At 44.0% G+C, this 18,601-nt stretch overlaps 1 protein-coding gene across 16 annotated transcripts in view; it reads left to right on the forward strand.

Moving 5' to 3' along the window:
• Positions 1 to 18,601, forward strand: part of ehbp1l1a (EH domain binding protein 1-like 1a) — a 64,968-nt gene that overhangs the window by 17,263 nt on the left and 29,104 nt on the right. For 7 of the 16 annotated variants that reach the window (XM_042069510.1, XM_042069512.1, XM_042069500.1 and 4 more), the window contains exons 3-17: positions 1,381 to 1,476; positions 1,787 to 1,840; positions 2,541 to 2,719; positions 3,986 to 4,119; positions 4,883 to 4,933; positions 6,141 to 6,410; positions 7,756 to 7,971; positions 9,275 to 9,499; positions 10,355 to 11,380; positions 11,620 to 11,883; positions 12,115 to 12,174; positions 12,516 to 12,621; positions 13,782 to 14,288; positions 14,702 to 17,584; positions 17,685 to 17,750. In XM_042069510.1, coding sequence (XP_041925444.1) covers positions 1,381 to 1,476; positions 1,787 to 1,840; positions 2,541 to 2,719; positions 3,986 to 4,119; positions 4,883 to 4,933; positions 6,141 to 6,410; positions 7,756 to 7,971; positions 9,275 to 9,499; positions 10,355 to 11,380; positions 11,620 to 11,883; positions 12,115 to 12,174; positions 12,516 to 12,621; positions 13,782 to 14,288; positions 14,702 to 17,584; positions 17,685 to 17,750 — 6,137 coding nt within the window. The remainder of the gene's footprint in view (positions 1 to 1,380; positions 1,477 to 1,786; positions 1,841 to 2,540; positions 2,720 to 3,985; positions 4,120 to 4,882; positions 4,934 to 6,140; positions 6,411 to 7,755; positions 7,972 to 9,274; positions 9,500 to 10,354; positions 11,381 to 11,619; positions 11,884 to 12,114; positions 12,175 to 12,515; positions 12,622 to 13,781; positions 14,289 to 14,701; positions 17,585 to 17,684; positions 17,751 to 18,601) is intronic. The other 9 variants (XM_042069511.1, XM_042069513.1, XM_042069502.1 and 6 more) reach the window with 8 other exon arrangements.

Genomic DNA, 18,601 nt, shown 5'->3' on the forward strand with positions numbered 1-18,601 from the left:
CACAGCACATTTATTTGGCCATGGCTTGTATTCAAGTCAGCTATAATATAGTCCTTTATTTCTTGCGTTTTATTGTGAGACATAGGCCTACTTTTCGTTTGGAGCGGCATGGGTAGGCTATCAAAAGCAGATGTTTAATTTGAGATTTAATTTACGTTTGGACTGTTGATTATATTGCTAAATATCGGGACTGATGACCACTGAAATCTGTGGGGTATTTAATGGCTTACTATTAAGTTTCATAGTGAATTTCGATTGCCATCCACTTATTGCGAGATAAGGTATCCGCGCTTTCATTCATTCGTGTGCTGTGCTGCAAGGGAAACCTTATTCCGTATAGCCAAAGATGTCTAAGATAGCCTAAATGTAGTCATTTTTTAAATTATGCATGATTTACTTTTTTATAAAATTCATAGGCTGATGCCTGGCAGCAACAATTGTGTTTAAATGTAGGCTTCAGCCTCTAGCTCAGAAGGGTGCGGCATGCGACTAGCTTGAGAGCAATGAGAGCAACGTGTTGGAGACTCATGGTGTAAATGACTTTTCATTGGCAACAATACCAACCAACAATATAAAATATTAGGAAGAGCTCTTTTATGAGTTAAATTGAAACAAAATTATACTGGCTTTTATTTGTCAAAATCTGAGGCCCGGCTATAAATAGAATCCCTGCCATAATTTGAGGATTTAGGTATGCACGTGTGTTTCAGGCGTAGTGCAAGCACTAATCTCTGACTGAAAGTGCACAGGACTTGTGGATTTGAGAGCGCTCTCTCGCGGCTGTAGACGTAATGTTTCACATAGGGTTCATGTCAGTTAATATAAATTAACATTTAAAAACATGTTCAATTATATATTTTTTCATATATAAGTCGCACCTGACTATAAGTCGCAGGACCAGCCAAACTATGAAAAAAAGTGCGACTTATAGTCCGGAAAATACGGTATTTCCCAAAAATGGTGGTGAATCCCTTTAAGATTTCAAAATATAATTTTATTATTTATTTTTTTATTTTAAATTTAATTCACCTAAGGGGAGTTTAGAAGAAATGTTTTACATCTCAGTCAGAGCTGATGTATTTCTTGCGAGACAAGACTGGGTTGCCCCATGAAACAGGATACATTATACAAGTTTCCTCAATAAACCACTCTTGTCAAACCTATAAAAACAAAGGCACCATGGCAGCTAGCATAGACTCATTTAGAATCCTGATTGAAATGCTAACACAATGATGTATGGCAGTGGAATATGACATTGGAAACCCCTGTGACTAGCCCCTGAAATAAAGTGCTGTCACGCTGTGTCCTTCTAAACTAGATTAAAGGGTTTAATATATCTCTGTCCCGGCCTGCCCCTCCTCTCCTCTCCTCCCCTTCCAGTTGCATGGCTGGCAGCCTGGGATCAAGAACCCCTACCGGGGCATGGTGGTGTGGCAGGCACCCGAGAATGTGGACATTACGGTCACCCTCTTCAAGGTACTCCAAGGCACTGTCACACACTGTTGAGGCTCTTAAAAAAGGAAAATGAATGAAATGATATTGAAGAAATGCATGGATCCCTATTAATGTACACATATTTTCTTTTTTTTGTGTATGAGCAAAAGTAAGTTAATGAAATGTTTATTTGATTGCATTGCTAAAGAAAGAACCACACACACACACACACACACACACACACACACACACACACACACACACACACACACACAGACACACACACACACACACACACACACACACACACACAATGTGTAAAAGTACTGAAAATCATATGCACCTGTTTCAGGACCCAAATGCAGATGAGTTTGAAGACAAGGACTGGACATTTATCATTGAAAATGTGAGTGAGTCTCCTCAGCTCTTCTGTTCCCTGCACCACTTTGCCAAAAATACTGTCCTCCTCCTTCCTCCACTGTCTTTTAAATTCTCGACAGACACCCACACATGCTCAGTAGTCCTCTCTCCCCCACAAGGATTACAAGTGGCCAGAGCCCCCTCAAAATCTCAGTAGGAAAGACACCAATAAAGTCATGGGCGTTGGGTCTTAAACAGCACAGTGCTGTGCTACCATTGGATGTTTAACAGCACAGTGCTGTGCTACCATTGGATGTTAAACAGCACAGTGCTACCATTGGATGTTTAACAGCACAGTGCTGTGCTACCACATTGTATTCTGACTTCTTTGCTGTCATTACAGCATGCATAGTCATGGGAAGTATGCCTTGGGACAGGTCACTTTTAGTCAAACACAACAGGGCACTTTTACATTGAGCTACATGCCGTAGCTTCAGTAGAGCGAAGTGAAGTAAAGTAAATGGGATTGAGCAGATGCTTTTATCGAAAGTGGCAGGGACTCCCAATGTTGGGTTTGGGTTTCAAAGCTGTGGCAACTGTTTAAGGCGGTGACACTTTATGAAGGGGGGGGCAGCATTGGACCATCTCTCAAGAATGTACATGTCAGTGGACATGAATACAGTAGATGTCAAAATGAATGCTAATTATCACGCCCAATCATAAACTAGTGTCCTTCCCACTCCCAGGAGACTAAAGGGCACCGAAAGGTTCTGGCCTCCGTGGACGTAAACATGAAGCGGTACGCCAGCGCCACGCCTGCCCAGTATGAGCTCACGCTGAAACTGAAGCCCCTGTCGGTGAAGGTGGTGGAAGCCACGCTCAAGCTGACGCTCTCCTGCGTCTTCCTCAAGGAGGGCAAAGCAACGTGAGTACAACCTGAGATGTGACAAGAATTTAAAAAAAACATGGCGGATACAGTTACAGTTCACATAACCAAGTTCAGTTCAGTTTCATAACCACCAAGTAACCTCAGTGAACGTAGACCTCAGCCAGTCACAAAAAAGGAGTAAAAATAGGAAGAAGAATGATCTGCATTGGTACAGACCAAGATAATATATCTGCTAGTGGTAAACCCAGGATGGATATTTATGTCAAAGATGAATGGACCCTATCTGCACAGAGCCCACCACTGCTACTGTACAGCCAGACTGCTGTCAAGTATTATGTCAAGAGGGTTTTTTACAAGTGCTTGGTTCTCAGCTACGAATGGTGGCAGTAGGCATACAGTACAGTGGTGCTGACCCTGCTTGTTCAAGATGGGACTCACAGACACTGTGATATAAGTCTGTAATATGAGAGGAGGCTGGGGAAGCCTTTTGACTTCTCTACTTACTGAACTGTAGGCTCACTTGTCTCAGCAATGAGTCTGACAAGTCACCACAATGAGTAAGGAGAGATGTGTTACTCTAAAACAAACTAATAAGAATGTATCAGTAACATACAGGTAAATGTTCAGTTGTATAATTACAAACATGTTAGTGGTATAATATCAGCATTCACTAAGCATTCTCTTCATCAGGTAAACAGCGCTCATCAAAGTAAAGGTTTCTTTTGACATGGTACAAAGAAGCATAATTAATTGTTGCTCTGAATACTGGTCATGTTGTGTCTGAAAGTTTTTGCTGTCGACACATTTATCCACAATCTGGATAACACCTTTTTGCAATTTATTTTGTATAGTCTTGCACTGTTTTCATACATATTCCAAAATGTCCTAATCGATCGCTCTTCTTCTCCTTCCATGTTTTTGTGCAAAACACCCACTTTTCCCTCCACCCTCCCATAAATGCATATATAGCCTTGCTATAGGCAGAATGTGGATGTGCATATATAGCCTTGCTATAGGCAGAATGCGGATGTGTGGATGTGCATATATAGCCTTGCTATAGGCAGAATGTGGATGTGCATATATAGCCTTGCTATAGGCAGAATGTGGATGTGTGGATGTGCATATATAGCCTTGCTATAGGCAGAATGCGGATGTGTGGATGTGCATATATAGCCTTGCTATAGGCAGAATGCGCTTTCACTCATGTGCGTTCTGTTTGCATATACAATGGCGTCTTTTAAGGCACATATAGAGGTGAAATAATCAATTATTTATGCGTATTTGCTGATGTTCTCCATGCAGGGATGAAGACATGCAGAGTCTGGCCAGCCTCATGAGCCTGAAGCAGTCAGACATCGGCAACCTGGACGACTTCAGTGATGAGGAGGAGGAGAAGAGAGCCAGCACAGGCTCCACCACCACCAGCCCTGCAACAGGTAGGGCTCTTACTACATGTGTGGAAGTGTGCCATGTGTAAGGCAGTAGATTCATGTGCAGAGTAGATGAGTGTGTGTACAGTGTGTATGGCATATACACATGTGCACGCACAAACACACAGATGTGAGCATTCACATGCCGTAGACTACATATAGAACATGTAGAGTTACAGTGTAGGTGCAGTGGACAATATGTAGATTGTACATACGTGTCTGCATTCACTCACACACACACACACACACACACACACACACACACACACACACACACACTCCAGTACTCACAGCACACATTCACATAGTCTGATATGCATTTACACCTTCTATATGATGTCTAATTGATCTCATATTTACTCCCTTGTAAATGGTTAAATGTAGTATGGATATTGGCACTACTTGTGGTTTAGTGTTCAATACACAACCTCTATCTGAGAATTGTCAGGGGCATCAAAACATGCTGTTAGTGTTTCCACTGCATAAGATGATGGATCATAAGATAATGGTTTAAATGAGATAGATATGCATTCTGAAGTTTATGGTTCTCACTCTGAGCCTCTGTTGACTTCCACTGTTCCTGCTTGGTTTCTCCCCTCCTCTCCTCTCCTCTCCTCTCCTCTCCTCTCCTCTTCCCTTCCCACCTCCCCTCCTCTCCTCTCCTCTCCTCTCCTCTCTCCTCCTCTCCTCCTCTCCTCTCCTCTTCTTTCCCCTCCCCTCCTCTTCTCTACTCTCCTCCTCACCTTCATCACCCTTTCCTCTTCCTCAGCACCCCCTCCTCCCTCAAGAAGAGTGCGAGACACGGGCCCAACGCACACAGGTAAATACCTGCTGCCCTCCTCACACCCACTACCCCTCCCCTCCCCACCCCACCCCACCCCACCCCCACACACATACTTCCCCCTCCATATCCATCGCTCCATTCTCCAGACCCAAAAGCCATTGAGATAAAAGGGCGTATTAAAAGAGCACCAGTGGATGAAACATTCCCTGCAGTACCTGGACTTGTCTCAGCATGTTCTCCATTGTTTTGATCTCGTTTATACAATATACGTATGAGTTGTGATAAGTCAAGGCTAACTAGACAGTTCCAGAGGGCACATGGCAGTGTTTCAACCGTTGCTTTGCTGCGCCCTTAACTGATAAGGGCTGCTGTGCAGCCTTTAACAGTTCATTTGAAACGTTAATATTCATGTTTAGTAGAACTAGTTTCGAAATACTGAGCCAAGCTGTACTCAGCAGTGGTCTGCTTTAGGTCACTGTTTTACATTCTGTTGGTTAATTAACATTTAAATTAGGCTGTAATTACAATACATAGAAACTGTTCAGTACAGTTTGAGGCTTTATATTTGCGAAACACAATGAATATTAATGTGGAGAATTTGATGTTGTCAGTCACCCATGAAATCTTGTGATTTAATCAGATACTTTGTGAAAAAAGATTGTGCAGAATTAAAAATGGCTTGTAATATAAAGTAGCTTTAAAGGGATACAGTATCTCTACTAAATGAACTTGTTTGAGCCAGCTTTGTTCATTGCGAGTCATAGATTACCTGATCCTCTGCTGTTTACTTTAAGTGTTTAATATGTGAAATAAGTATCTGAGCGCCATCACTCTCCATTCTTTAGTCTTCCTCTTCTCTTTCTCTATCCTTCCTTTCTCACTTCCTCACCTCACAGTCAACATGAAATCTGAAATGCTCTCTCTGCCTCTATCTCTCCTCTCTCCTCTCTCTGCCTCTATCTCTTCTCTCTCCTCTCTCTGCCTCTATCTCTCCTCTCTCTGCCTCTATCTCTCCTCTCTTTGCCTCTATCTTTCCTCTCTCTGCCTCTATCTCTTCTCTCTCTGCCTCTATCTCTCCTCTCTCCTCTCTCTGCCTCTATCTCTTCTCTTTCCTCTCTGTTTCTTTCCCTCTTTCTCTCTGTGTCCCCCATCTCTGTATTGCTTCTGTCTTTATCACATCACTTTTCTCCTATGCCTTCCTTCCTCTCCTCTTCTTCTTCATCCTCCTCTTCCTCGCCCTCAGCCCCCACTGAGATGGAGTGGAAGAGCGCTTTCACCGTCACCCTCCCTAACCTCCCTCAGCTCCAGTCACTTCCCCCTCTCCCTCTCTCCATCACCCCCTCCGCCCCTCCCCTCTTCCCTCCTCCTCCGCCCCCTCACCTCGCCGCCCCCGGCCCTGTTGGCAGTGCCTCCCAGCAGGCGCGCCCGTCACACTACTCCTTCACTGTGCCAGCCTTTGTCCGTGCCCACCCTCCAGCCCTACCCAAAATCTTCCAACCAGCTGCTGGATCAGGTATTGAGGCACGCCGTGCATTGTGGACCTTGAAGTTTTTTGTGATCTTGTTATTATTTTTTTCTCTCTAACAAATCAGGGAAAAGAGTAATGTTATGGCCTGAGATGCATTGATCTGAAACCGGTCATGGTTATGGTATGCAATACAATGCAATAGCAATCTCAGTCTGCTGGCAACGCTTGACCGTATAGGAGCAATCAGCTGATTGAATTGGAGCACTGCTGGTCAGAAATAGATCCATTAAACAGATGAGTGAGTTCACTTCCTGATCAGCACAGGACACACATTGTGTATACTTCCCTTCACAGTTGACATTGAGCTTTTATGCAAATGTTTTCACTACTCTTCCTTAGTGTTTTCTGATCATTTTTTGAACTTCTGACCCTTTTCCCTAACTTGAAATGCAGTTAACTACAATTAATTAGTGGTTCATATATTAAAAATCATATGTTATAAATGATTTTACCAATCCAATATCAGTGAATTACTGCTCTGTCTGAATGGTAGCTGGCCTAGAGACACACAGCAGGTGCAAGACCCCCATCCCCCAACCCAGGCAGACAGTTTCTGGTACCATGCAGTTTGACATTCTACTGGGGCCACAAGCACCCCCTGCTGTTTAGAGGGATGTGCACAACTCCACATTCTCACACCACCTCACTTCTATTCTCAGCAGGATATCTCCCCAGTCGCAGTGTCCTCCCTCCCCCACTGATTTCAGTATCAGAGTGGATATAACAATTGCTGTAATTTGTGGTTGTTAAAGAACCATCCACAGCAAGGTCTGAATTATTGCCTCAGAGACACAGCATAAGCTTAAGTGTGGGGCTATTTTGGGACTGTTTCCCGCCTCTTTACGGTCGTTAAGGAAGTGACATCATATAAAAGTACTACTTCAGATTATGTTGACACAAATTGTTGCAAGCTTGAGCAACAAGACTGAGTGAGTAAACAGCCATTAGACATTTATTTATGAAGTCCATTTATTTATGAACTAGACGCCATGTGTTCTAGTTTAATCAGATTTCAGCTAAGGCCATTCATTTTTGTAAATGCCATGATAGATTTATTTCTTATTATTATCCATAAATCTGAAATGAAAAGACTTCATTTTTGTCTTTCTATCCTGCATCCTATTTTTCCAGTGCTTTCTGTTTACTCCATCTCTCCATGCATTCTTTTCTCTCCTTCTCTCTGTATTTTCTCATCACTTTTCTGTCTCTTTCTTTCTGCTGTTACCCCATCTCTGTATCTATACCTTCCCTCCCTCTTCCTTCTCTCTCTCTGTCTCTCTCTCTCTCTCTCCTTCCCTCTTCTTTTTTTATCTTTTCCCATGATGCTTAGCACCCATATATGTCCCTCGGCGACCTCAGAGGGGCTCCGGTGACCCTAGCCTGATGGACCCCAGCCCCCCTGCTGGGACGGCCGCGGCTGCCCCCATCCCTCCCCTCCCCAAACCAAGACCCCTGTCCTTCACTGGGCCCGGCACGCCTCCTCACCCCTCGGCCCTCTCCTCCACACCCCCCCATGTGGCCTCTCCACCCGACGCTGTGCAGACAGGTACAGCTTGTGTGTGTGGACCAGGGACGTGCACAGGGGGGTTGCTCAGGTTGCCCGGGCAACTGCCCATATGCCCTTCTTGACTCATGTTGCCCTTCCAATGGGGAAAATAAATAAATAAATCGTACAATGGATGCAGAATTTCACGTAGGCCTAGATAAAAAAAAAATAATCGCCAAGCCTCATTAACTTCCATTCGGGCACCAGAGCAGAGCCTGCATAAGCTGCCCTAGAAGGAGATTGTCGCGGTTGTCATATGAGACGACTCAACGTTGTCGGAAAAGGTGAGTTTGTGATGTATAACAAACGAACGATCACCGTCATCAAGTTTTATGAAATTAATTAAAATCTTCATAAATCCAGGCTGAGTTTGCCACGTTTAGCCTAAATAATCAGACAGATAGCTTGCAGAGAAGCAGCCTGTTATCACATAGCCTACTGTATAGGCTACTATTTTTTTGGTAGGCATTAGGCAAACTAAGCTACATGTCTGCTGATAGTTAGTTTCTCACATTTCGTGAATGTGAATGATGGAAGTAATGCATCACATTAATTATTTTATTCAAAATAAATCCGTAAATCCTATCACTAGTATTTTGGGTATTGTTTGAAGCCAAGATTCCCACTGAAAAGAGTCAGATTCAGGGGTGCCCTTTTTTCAGGTCAGAGCAACTGCCTCTCAAAATTCCTGTGCATGTCCCTGGTGTGGACAGTGTGCCTCTCCGTCCTCAGCTCCTTTATATCATTCTCATCTTTGGCCACCTGTGCTGCTTTAAGGTCTGGAATTATCTTGTTAATAACAGACATGGCAGTGACCCTGCAGTCCAAAATGATATGCTGTAGTTTGATGATATAGTGGCCTGGGCATAGTTTGTTTGGAGACCTTTATTGTAGGTTTCTGTGATAACAGAGTCTGTTAAAAAGGCTAGATCTAAATGGAGTTGTAAAAAAAAAAGGTCTACAGGGAGGCTACCCCGGGCACGTAACTGAAGCGTTCTGTTCACGTTGCGTCTGCTGCAACAATTAGCTTCCACTATAGTCAATGGAACTGGCTACGCCAGGCGTGATAGTGGCCCATACAGTTCCCTGCAGCTGTTTTTATGCTCCAGTGTAGCCAGGCATTTAGTCTTGCACCAGTTTAATCATCGGCCTTCAGCTTTATCTCTTCACTTCTCCATTTCCATTCTGTTTTCATTGTCATTTTCTTTTTCTCTCACTTTCATTCATGTTGTCCTTTTCCTCTCTGCCTCTCCTTCTTGTTCTTCCTGCCGTCCCTCTCTCTGTCCCTTTGCCTCTCATGCAGTCACCTACTCCACTGCCCGCTCGAGTGCATGGCGACCCCAGAGTTTCCCCTCTCTCCGCTCCTCTCCTTCCTCGGTCCACTCTCCTCCTCCTCACCTTGGCGCCTCCCCACCTGGAGCGGCCCCCTGCACGGTGACCCGTCGCTCTAAGTCATTCCGTGATTCGCTGGCCGAGCCTGGCTCCGCCCTAACTAGACCCACCAGCCTGCCGTCTGAGCCTGAGCCAGGTAGAGACCAGGATATAGGACCCATCACTCTACACAGCAGTAGCGGGAGACAAATAGCAGCATCGCTCACATGTCAAAGAATGTGTGAAAGCCTTGTCACATTTTTTATGTCACATAACCAAAATTTCCCCAAAGGCGTCTTAAAATACTAATTACAAGCACACACAACAGGTAAAGGAGATGCCACTAGGCGCAAGTGAAATGTGCAATGGGAATGAGTGTCTAGTTTGTTTAAAGGATTAACTTTAGTTAACTTAATTTTGTTAAGATTCACTATTAAGGTTTACAGTGTGTTTCATAAATCATATAGCATGTCAGATCCTCAGGATTCCAGTATGTGCCAAATTAGGTGGTTGGAGTTCTCGGTTTTGCTCTCATCATGCACTAAGTCAGCAGGATTTACTTAACTAATATGTGAACTTATTAGCATTATTATGAATGGTCATTAATAGAACGAAACATTGCTAGTGTTTTGTTGTGTATGTCATATACTGACAGTGTGAAATGTTTAGTCTGTCACTGAAAAAAAAAAACGTTTCAGTAATTTAGCTTTTCTTTTTCCTTTGTCTTCTCTTCCTCATATCATACGAAAAACATGTAACCCTCATTATCATCAAACATCACCAACTTTGTCTATGTATTTCCCTCTCTCTCTCTCTCACTCTCTCTCTCTCTCTCTCTCTCTCTCTCTCTGTATGTCTTTTCTTTGTTTGCTTCAATCTCTCCCCTATCTCTTTCTCCCATCCTTCCTTATTTCTGTTTCTCTATTTGCCTATCTGCCTTCAATCTGGTACCAATATCATCTATTTCAATCCATCCCTCCACCATTGCATTCGTACCTCCTCATCCCCACAGCATCCTGGCAGAAAGAATGGCGGCCGCCCAAAAACACTACCCCCCTCGCCCCTGTGCCTGTCCCCTATTCCCCTCCAGTTCTCTGTCCTCCCCACACCGCCACTGATGTGCCTGAGGCTGTTCCTCTGCAGGCAGTGCAAGGCTTGGAGACGCTCTGTAATCCTCTGCCCCCTCCCCCTGTCCAGACCCCTCCCTTACCTATGCAAGCCCCTCCCCTTGTCCAGTCCTCTGTCTCTGTGCCTGTCCACCCTGCTGCTGTACCCTCTGCTAATGCTGTCCAGTCTGCTACTGTCACTGTGCAAGCCACTGTCCATACCCCACCGCCCTCAGGGGAAGCATCTCCTGTAGCTCTGGCCTCAGGCCTTGATTGTCTTGACCACTCTATGGAGTCAGATATGCCACCTTTGATTCCTCACTCTGCGCAGACCGCTTCCCCTGCTCGGTCCTCTCCCTCTAGAAAGGCTCCTCGCCCAGTTCGGCCTCCTCCTCCTCCTCCTGACCAGGCCACTCCTCCCAGTCTAGCCCCACCCAATAAGCAGTCTCGACCTGCAGGTCTAACCCCTCCCCCTGAGTACTCTCCCCCCTCTGGTAGCTTTCCATCTCCTGAGAGCGTTAACCCTGTGCTGCTTCCTCCCCCTATCCCCCCTCGAAAAGGCTTCCCTCTTCCTCTGTCCTCACCCCCTGCCTCTGCCCCTGGTCCAGACCCCTTCTCTGGCTCCGATCACCCCCATCCTCCCCTCCAGACACCATCCTCCACCCCGGCTGTATCACTGTCTGATCCACCTGTCCGTGCTCGCGTCCCTGTTAGCATCCCTGCTCCTCCTGTGGCTTCCTCTCTCTCAGATGCTCCCTCTCTCACTCCCTCTGACTCAGCTGTCCCAGCATCCTGCCCCAGTTCTGCGTCTCCTCCGGTGTCTCCTGATGTCTGTGTGTCTCCCGTCCCCTGTCACCCCCTTCTTCCCGTTGTCTCTGATGCTTCCTGTGCCGCTCCTGATGCCGCTGCTCCAGCTGTTGTCTCCTCGTCAGGTACAGAGAACGGAGAGGCTGAGGTCCAAACATTCCCACAGCACAAATGCTTGTTTGACCTCTCCCTCACTGTGATTGGTTAAATTAAACAAACTAACTAACTTAAAAAAACCTTTCAGTTACTCTTTCCAATTTGGTCATTCCTGTCTTTCCTTTTACACTCTGTGTCCTACCTTTTTTCTTTCTTTCCCCCCTCTCTCCCTCCCTCTCTCTTTCTCTCTCTTTCTTGGCTGCCGTAGACTCTATCCCTGAGAGACCCCTCCAAACCTGTGAGTGGAGGCACCAGGTGGTGCCCACTGTGGTGCGTCCCAATGTCAGAAGACCGCAGGTCAGCCCTGCTGTGGAGAGCCCTGTCCCCATGCCCGTGTCCTCTCCCCTCTGTCCCACTCCTGCTCTGCCCTCTCCCCTGCCGTCCGCCATCTCTAGTCCTCCTCCTCAGAACCAGGTCCCCATTTCCTTGCTGCCAGGCCCTGTCTCTGCTTCCCTCTCTGACACGCAGACAGGTACTCATGTTGTGAAAACCCCACATTTTACATTCAACAGGGACACAGTAGTCGACAAATGAAGTGATACTGGAGGAATAGAAATGAGTTTATGATGAGTTGAGCAGATAGGGCTCCCCCTGGTGGTTGTAGTTCCAGGTTGCATCGGTGCTCAGGGGAGCTGTGTGAAGTGAGGCAGATGTGTCCTGGAGAACTGATTAATTTAAAATGGTGCTTATTATGTCATTACAGAGTACCAGAGACAGTTGAGCACACTGACAGAAGAGGAGCTCTCCAGTTCAATAAGTCCAAGTAAGTAGACATATAAACAAGCATATATAATTATGTTTGTATAATAACTTTACATATGTCATACACCCAGTATATTTGTTTTTAAGATAATGGGCCCTAATTTAAATGGTGGGGAAAGTGCAAAATTGATCACCAAGCAAAGTTCTAGTGCATGAACTATTGTGGGAGCATTGCGCTCATCAGTGTTTGCAGTGAAGGCCACGGTGTTTGTTTATTGAGGTTTTGCCAGTTATTAAATTAGCTTTAGTTAGACTTAAGACTTTGCACTATACCCATCATTCAAATTAGGGTTCATATAGTCCTTACACAGTCTTATATATTGTTAATTGTTTTTAATTTAGCGGAAGAAAAACAAATGAACCTTGGTCGCACAGAATCAAGAGGCTATGAGAGAAAACGGGAAGGCGACTCTGTGTTTGGACTGGAGGTTGTCAAGGCAGCAAAAGGGTTAGTGATAATAAGATGCATGAGTTGTGGACAGAATAATGAATATCTCACGGCTTGATGTTCAGGTTCTTTATATGAAATAGCAATGCTTTGCATCTCTTTTTGGATTTGAAAGTAGTTTCTCTACAATAATAAGATGCATGAGTTGTGGACAGAAAAATGAACATCTTGCGGCTTGATGTTCAGGTTCTTTATAAAATAGCAATGCTTTGCATCTCTTTTTGATTTGAAAGTGGTTGCTCTACAATGTTTGCGTGTTGTGGCCACAAATTACGGTGGTAATTGTGGTGGAGAGTTTTATTTTGTTTGACACTTACATATTAATGAAACAGTTGTATGAAAAAAATGCAAGTGTAAATTTGTATGTAAAGCTTAAGATGTCTGCAGTATGTTTTAATCACAAACTGGCTCCATTAATAATCTCGTGCTCTTGATGCTATACATTTTAATCAACAGATTTATGCAATGCTTCAGCCACCTGTGTCATATCCAGGGTTGGGAAGTAATGGATTACATGCAATCTGGATTAAGTAATCAGACTACAAAAATCAAAATGAACTATAATCAGCCCAGAAATCGATAAAAAATGTTTAATCAGATTATAGTAACATTGTTTGAGATTACTTGATGACATTTTATCATGCAAACAATGCAACTCTGTTTTAATTTGAGAAGCAGCCCAAACACAAGTCAAAACCCAACGTCGACCGATAGACCCATTCCAGTCGGGAAAAATGTGTTCAGTACTTGGCAATATCGCCATATCATTGAATTAAAGGCTGTGGAAAATAAGAATGTGTATGTCGTGTGCAAGTTGTGTAAAAAGTAATCCTAAAGCTGTGCTTTTGTCATATTGTCATATTGTTGTACAAAATGGAGTAACTTAACTATGGCTTGGCTCATCTTACAAATGGAGCATGAACTGCTTTGCAGATTTTGATTGTTATGATATAACCTAATATAAAGATTTAAACTGGTGACGGTTGGTGGCAGTGCCACTGGCTGCTTTGCGTTTGGTATTCATTGCAATTACAACCCTATGTTGTGTGGCTTGGCAACTATAAACCCTATTTTATCCAATTTCCTATTTTATTTAAAAAATATTTCATTGATTTAAGAATTTCGTTAGAGTCTCTGATCATTATGCATTTCCTCTTTAGACCAGACAGTATGACATCTATGCTGCCATCTAGTCCAAAGAAATCCAGTCTCTCAGAATTGACATATTTTGAGCTGCCAAAAACACGAAGTGATGGCCCAAAGACACCTCCCATAGAAGCATCCCTTGACCCCACCTCTCACCCTGCCTCACCTGTGAGCTCATCATCAGTGGTGGTATCTGCTTCCCCACTAGAGTCTAAAGAGGCCCCCAACACCTCTGCATTTGTTTTGAAGCCAGCACATCCTTCACCCCCTAGGTCGGTCTCTGGACAGGGTGCTGTGGTTGCCCCAGAGAGAGACAAGGCAGTTCTTCCCCTGTCTGTGCACCAGTTTCCACATAGCGCTTTGTTAGAGGGAAAGGAGTTGAGAGACTGGAGAGAAGAAACACAGACAGGAAAAGATTGGAAAGAAAGGAGGGAAGAAAAAGAGCAGAAAGTTACTCTCTCTTCTGAGAGAGAAGCATCCAAGAGCATAGGGGATCTTGAAAAGCCTCACTCAGATTGGGGGTAAGTGTGGCATGGCACCGTTTGACCCAGTCCACAGGCTTTTTAACGTTCACACTAATTCACATCAAGGTTGGCGTGTGTTCTCCTCCTAGTTGTATCCACTTTTGATTCAGTAAACTTCTGGTTCTAGTCTGGCTTTTATCAAAAGGAAGCTTGTTTTGAAGTTCTGACATTTTTAGATTTTCAGATCTTAGAGACCAGCAGCATGAATGCTTTTATGCTAGACTTCCATGACAGCATGAACAGTAGCGCTATAGGTTCCATATTGGATGATAATACTCTCAAACAATGCCATACTTTACATGCACTCCGCTTGCATGTGAACAAGCAATGCTTGTTATGCGAATATATATTTAATCTGTATCCCACCTTCATCGTCCTTGACTTTTTCCTCTGGTATCCCTATCTCTTAGACCTAATACCATGGTTGCTTTGCTGCCATCTTGTCCAAGAGTCTCCAGTTCTCCTGGGTTGCCATCCACAATGAGCCATAGTACAGATGAGGCCCAACTTGAGTGGACATTTGATAGGAAAGTGCTGTTGGAGAAGCCATCCAAAAGCATCTCCAAAGTTGCTATCCTTCAGGCCTCTGCACCAGAGAGCTTAAGCAAAGACGAAGAAGAGTATGCAGATACAAAAGGTGTGACATACTTATCACCAAGTTGTCCAAGAGAATCTAGGATTCCAGGACTACCATCTACACACATGCTAATGGCAGATAGTCCAAGGGTTGTCAGAGATCCAAACATGGTGGATCTTCTTATAACCTGTCCAAGAGTATCTAATATTCCTGGTATTCCATCCTGTCAACAAATGAAGGTGGAGGAGCCAAAGGAATGCTTGTGGTCTGAAAGTAAGAAGCCATTATGTCAACCCAGTTGTAGAGAAAAGGTGTTGGTGTTTGATTCCCCAGGCAAAGCATATGAAGACAAAGAAGCCAGAGGACATATGGTGGCTATAGTCCCAACTTGCCCCCAAGAAAGCAGAATTCCAGGTTTTCCATCTACACCAAGACCAAAAGTGAATCCAAGAGTTCAAATGCCAAGTATGATTGATATTTTACCAACATGCCCCAAATCCACACATATTCCAGGATTGCCAACTGTAATGGTCTCAAATGAAACACTGTCCTTGAAGTGGCCATCTGAAGATATTGTATTTTATAAACCATTTAAGGGAAAACCAAGGATCCTTCATTTTCATGACCTTGGTAAATTCTATCATGATATGGAAATGTTAAAAACTATGGTGGTTCTGGTGCCAACTTGTCCAAGAAAAGCTAGAAACCCTGGTTTTCCATCTGTTCCAAGAGACCCAGAAAAGCTACACCTAAGTAATGCTCCAAGCATGGTTAATATTTTACCAACTTGTCCCAAATCCTCAGGCATTTCTGGGCTACCTTCAAGATTACATACAGGCTCTGGTGGCTGGTTGACATGTAACTCATTGTTGTGGGATAAGCCATTGAAGAGACAAGCATCTGGGATACACCAATTTTCAGCAGGCCTCTTGCCCTTGGAGAAAAATGTTAACATGTCAAACATGAGGCCATCTTGTCCCAAAACTACAAGGATACATGGTTGTCCTTCAGCACCACGGCCTGAAATATGCAGGGCTCCTATTATAGTGAACCTTGTGCCCTCGTGCCCGAAAGTTTCTAAAATTATGGGCTTCCCATCAATCAAGGCTCTTAAGGCAGAACAAGATATGCCATGGTGGTACGCATTGGACAAGAAACTTTTTTGGGCCAAACAAATAAAGAACACATCCACATTATTTAAACCTTTACCTTCAGGAGTAACATTATCAAAAGAAGGTGGAGATATTGGAAGATCCATGTTTAAACTGGCCCCCACCTGCCCAGGACAAGCAAGAGTGCCTGGTTTCCCATCTGCACCAAAGCCTGAATTGAAAAGGGCCCCAAGTATGATAAATTGTTTACCATCCTGTCCAAAGATATCGCGGGTCCCTGGAATACCATCTGCCAAAAAGTTAGTGGAAGAGTTTGATATCAAAGGTTGGCCTATCAGGGAGATGCCATTATGGATCAAACCTTTCAAAAGGAAGCCATGTGAAGCCATAAGTTTGCAACCTGCACAGTATAGACCAAGAGATGATTCTGAAAGGGAGATAATAAAAAGTATGCCACTCCTGGTACCATGTTGCCCAAGAAAACCATCAACACCTGGGTTTCCATCATCACCAAGGCCAAAGGTGGACAACGCTCCAAACATTATGAACCTCCTGCCGTCTTGTCCAAAAGTTGCCAGGATTCCGGGAGTACCGTCCATACAAATGTCCCAAAATGAGTGCGCAGCAATGAATTGGCCATTAGGTGTTCAACCTTTTTGTGTTAAATCACGTAAGAACAAATCATTTGAGTCTGTTCTTGTTCTACCAGTTCATTACAGAACAATTAAAGATCAAATTATCATCAGAGGAATGTTCTACCTTGCACCAAATTGTCCAGGAAAAGCCAGAAATTCTGGTTTTCCATCAGCTCCAAGACCCCAAGGGTTCAGGGCACCTACTATGGCCAGTATGATTCCATCATGTCCAAAGTCTTCAAGGGTCCATGGTCTACAATCCACTCAACAATCAAACACAGGTTGTGATGCAGAGATTAAATGGCATGCAGATATAAAACCATTGTGGGAAAAACCACAGGACAAGGACAAGTCATGCCTGCATATACTGGACTGTCCATCCCAATATAGCTCAATAAAGGACAAATATTTTATGAGAACCATGGTGTCCTTAGTGTCATCCTGTCCAGCAAATGCAAGTTCCTCTGGTTTTCCCTCTCTGCAAAGGTTAGAGTCCAGGCATTTGCCAGGCAAAGCAAGCATACTGCCATCTCACCTACCTGGCACGGACACAACAAAAGACAAAGATATTGCATTGGTTGTTGACAGGAGCCCATGTCAAAATTCTCTTGCTCCAAAGCCTGACTCAGTTAACCAGCCACCAGAGATCAGTGAGGTTATGGAAAGGTTATTGGCATCGACACCACTTGGACCAAGTGAAGATCACATTTCTGACTATCTTTCCATAGCCTCTAAAAGTCATATAGAACTACCTTGTGAAAAACTGAAAACTCTGTCACAGCCACAGGATATTAGTAGTCATAAACAAACATATCCATCTGAACCAGACCATCCACCTCTACCTGCCCATATTACAAATGATGATAAAGAAGCAAACCCAGTCTTAATCTCTGTACCAACCCTTATGAAGGAGAACACAGTCTTTGGGGGGAAATATAAAAGAGGAGATGAGGGCACTCTCGAGAGAGGGTAAGTTTAGGAGACAGAACGTGTGTTTCGTGCTTGTATCAGACTCCTTGCCGTTGGTATCCTTATAATACATAAAATATTTGCATTTGCACTATTTCAGGCATATACAGTGCAGAATGTGGCACTCTACTCCAGATACACCATTAATTTTGACTGTTAGGGAAAGGTGAGTTTTGATGGCATTCTTGTGACAGTGTGTTGCCTAAGTGCTACTGTTCAGTGCTACTGAAAAATTAATACCGCATCCAAGTAGTATTGGAATATTAGGGCGCTTTCATACCTATTTTGTTCCGAATCACAGGCTGAATCGATACAGTTTTTCTCTGTTTGTGTTCACATGGCAGCATTTATATCGGATCAAATGAACAAACCCACGTGAGATTAAACTTTGGTCTACAAACAAACCCACGGGCTATTAATTGTTCCCATATTGGCCACATTTGACAGCTGAAGACACTATCCCGCAGCCACATTACACTAAACCCCAGATTTAATTTATTAAGAGCTCCATATGTGCGTGTGTGTGTCCAAAGTCTAGGCTTCTCTCCCGTTTTTGTGCGCAACACCGGTAAAGTTAGCCTAAAAGACATTTGCTTGAAATTCAAAACATAGGCTAGCTAGATATCTACTTTGTTAAAAATGGAATAAACTTGTCGCCTAATGTGTAGGTCTGCAAAAATGTAAGCACCAGTGAGTTGTTCCTCTTCACTGGGCTGTTTGCTTCCTCACTACAACCAAACCGCTCTAGAGTTTGATTAAAGCGAGCCTAGACCACCTCCTCCAAGCGGTCTCGGTCCGCTTGTTTTGTTCCGAAACAGAGTTACGATTGCTGCTTTCACATATCATCCATGACAACATGGATTGGGGACATCCACCAATCCATGTTGCGATTCAAAGAGCCAGGTGTGAAAGCGCCCTTAAAGGTGCTCTAAGCGATATCATACGTTTTTTAGGCTAAAACATTTTTTGTCACTTACAGCAAACATCACCTCACCATCCGCTAGCTGCCTGTGTCCT

Source organism: Alosa sapidissima, chromosome 18 (assembly GCF_018492685.1).
Source record: "Alosa sapidissima isolate fAloSap1 chromosome 18, fAloSap1.pri, whole genome shotgun sequence".
Lineage (NCBI taxonomy): Eukaryota > Metazoa > Chordata > Actinopteri > Clupeiformes > Clupeidae > Alosa > Alosa sapidissima.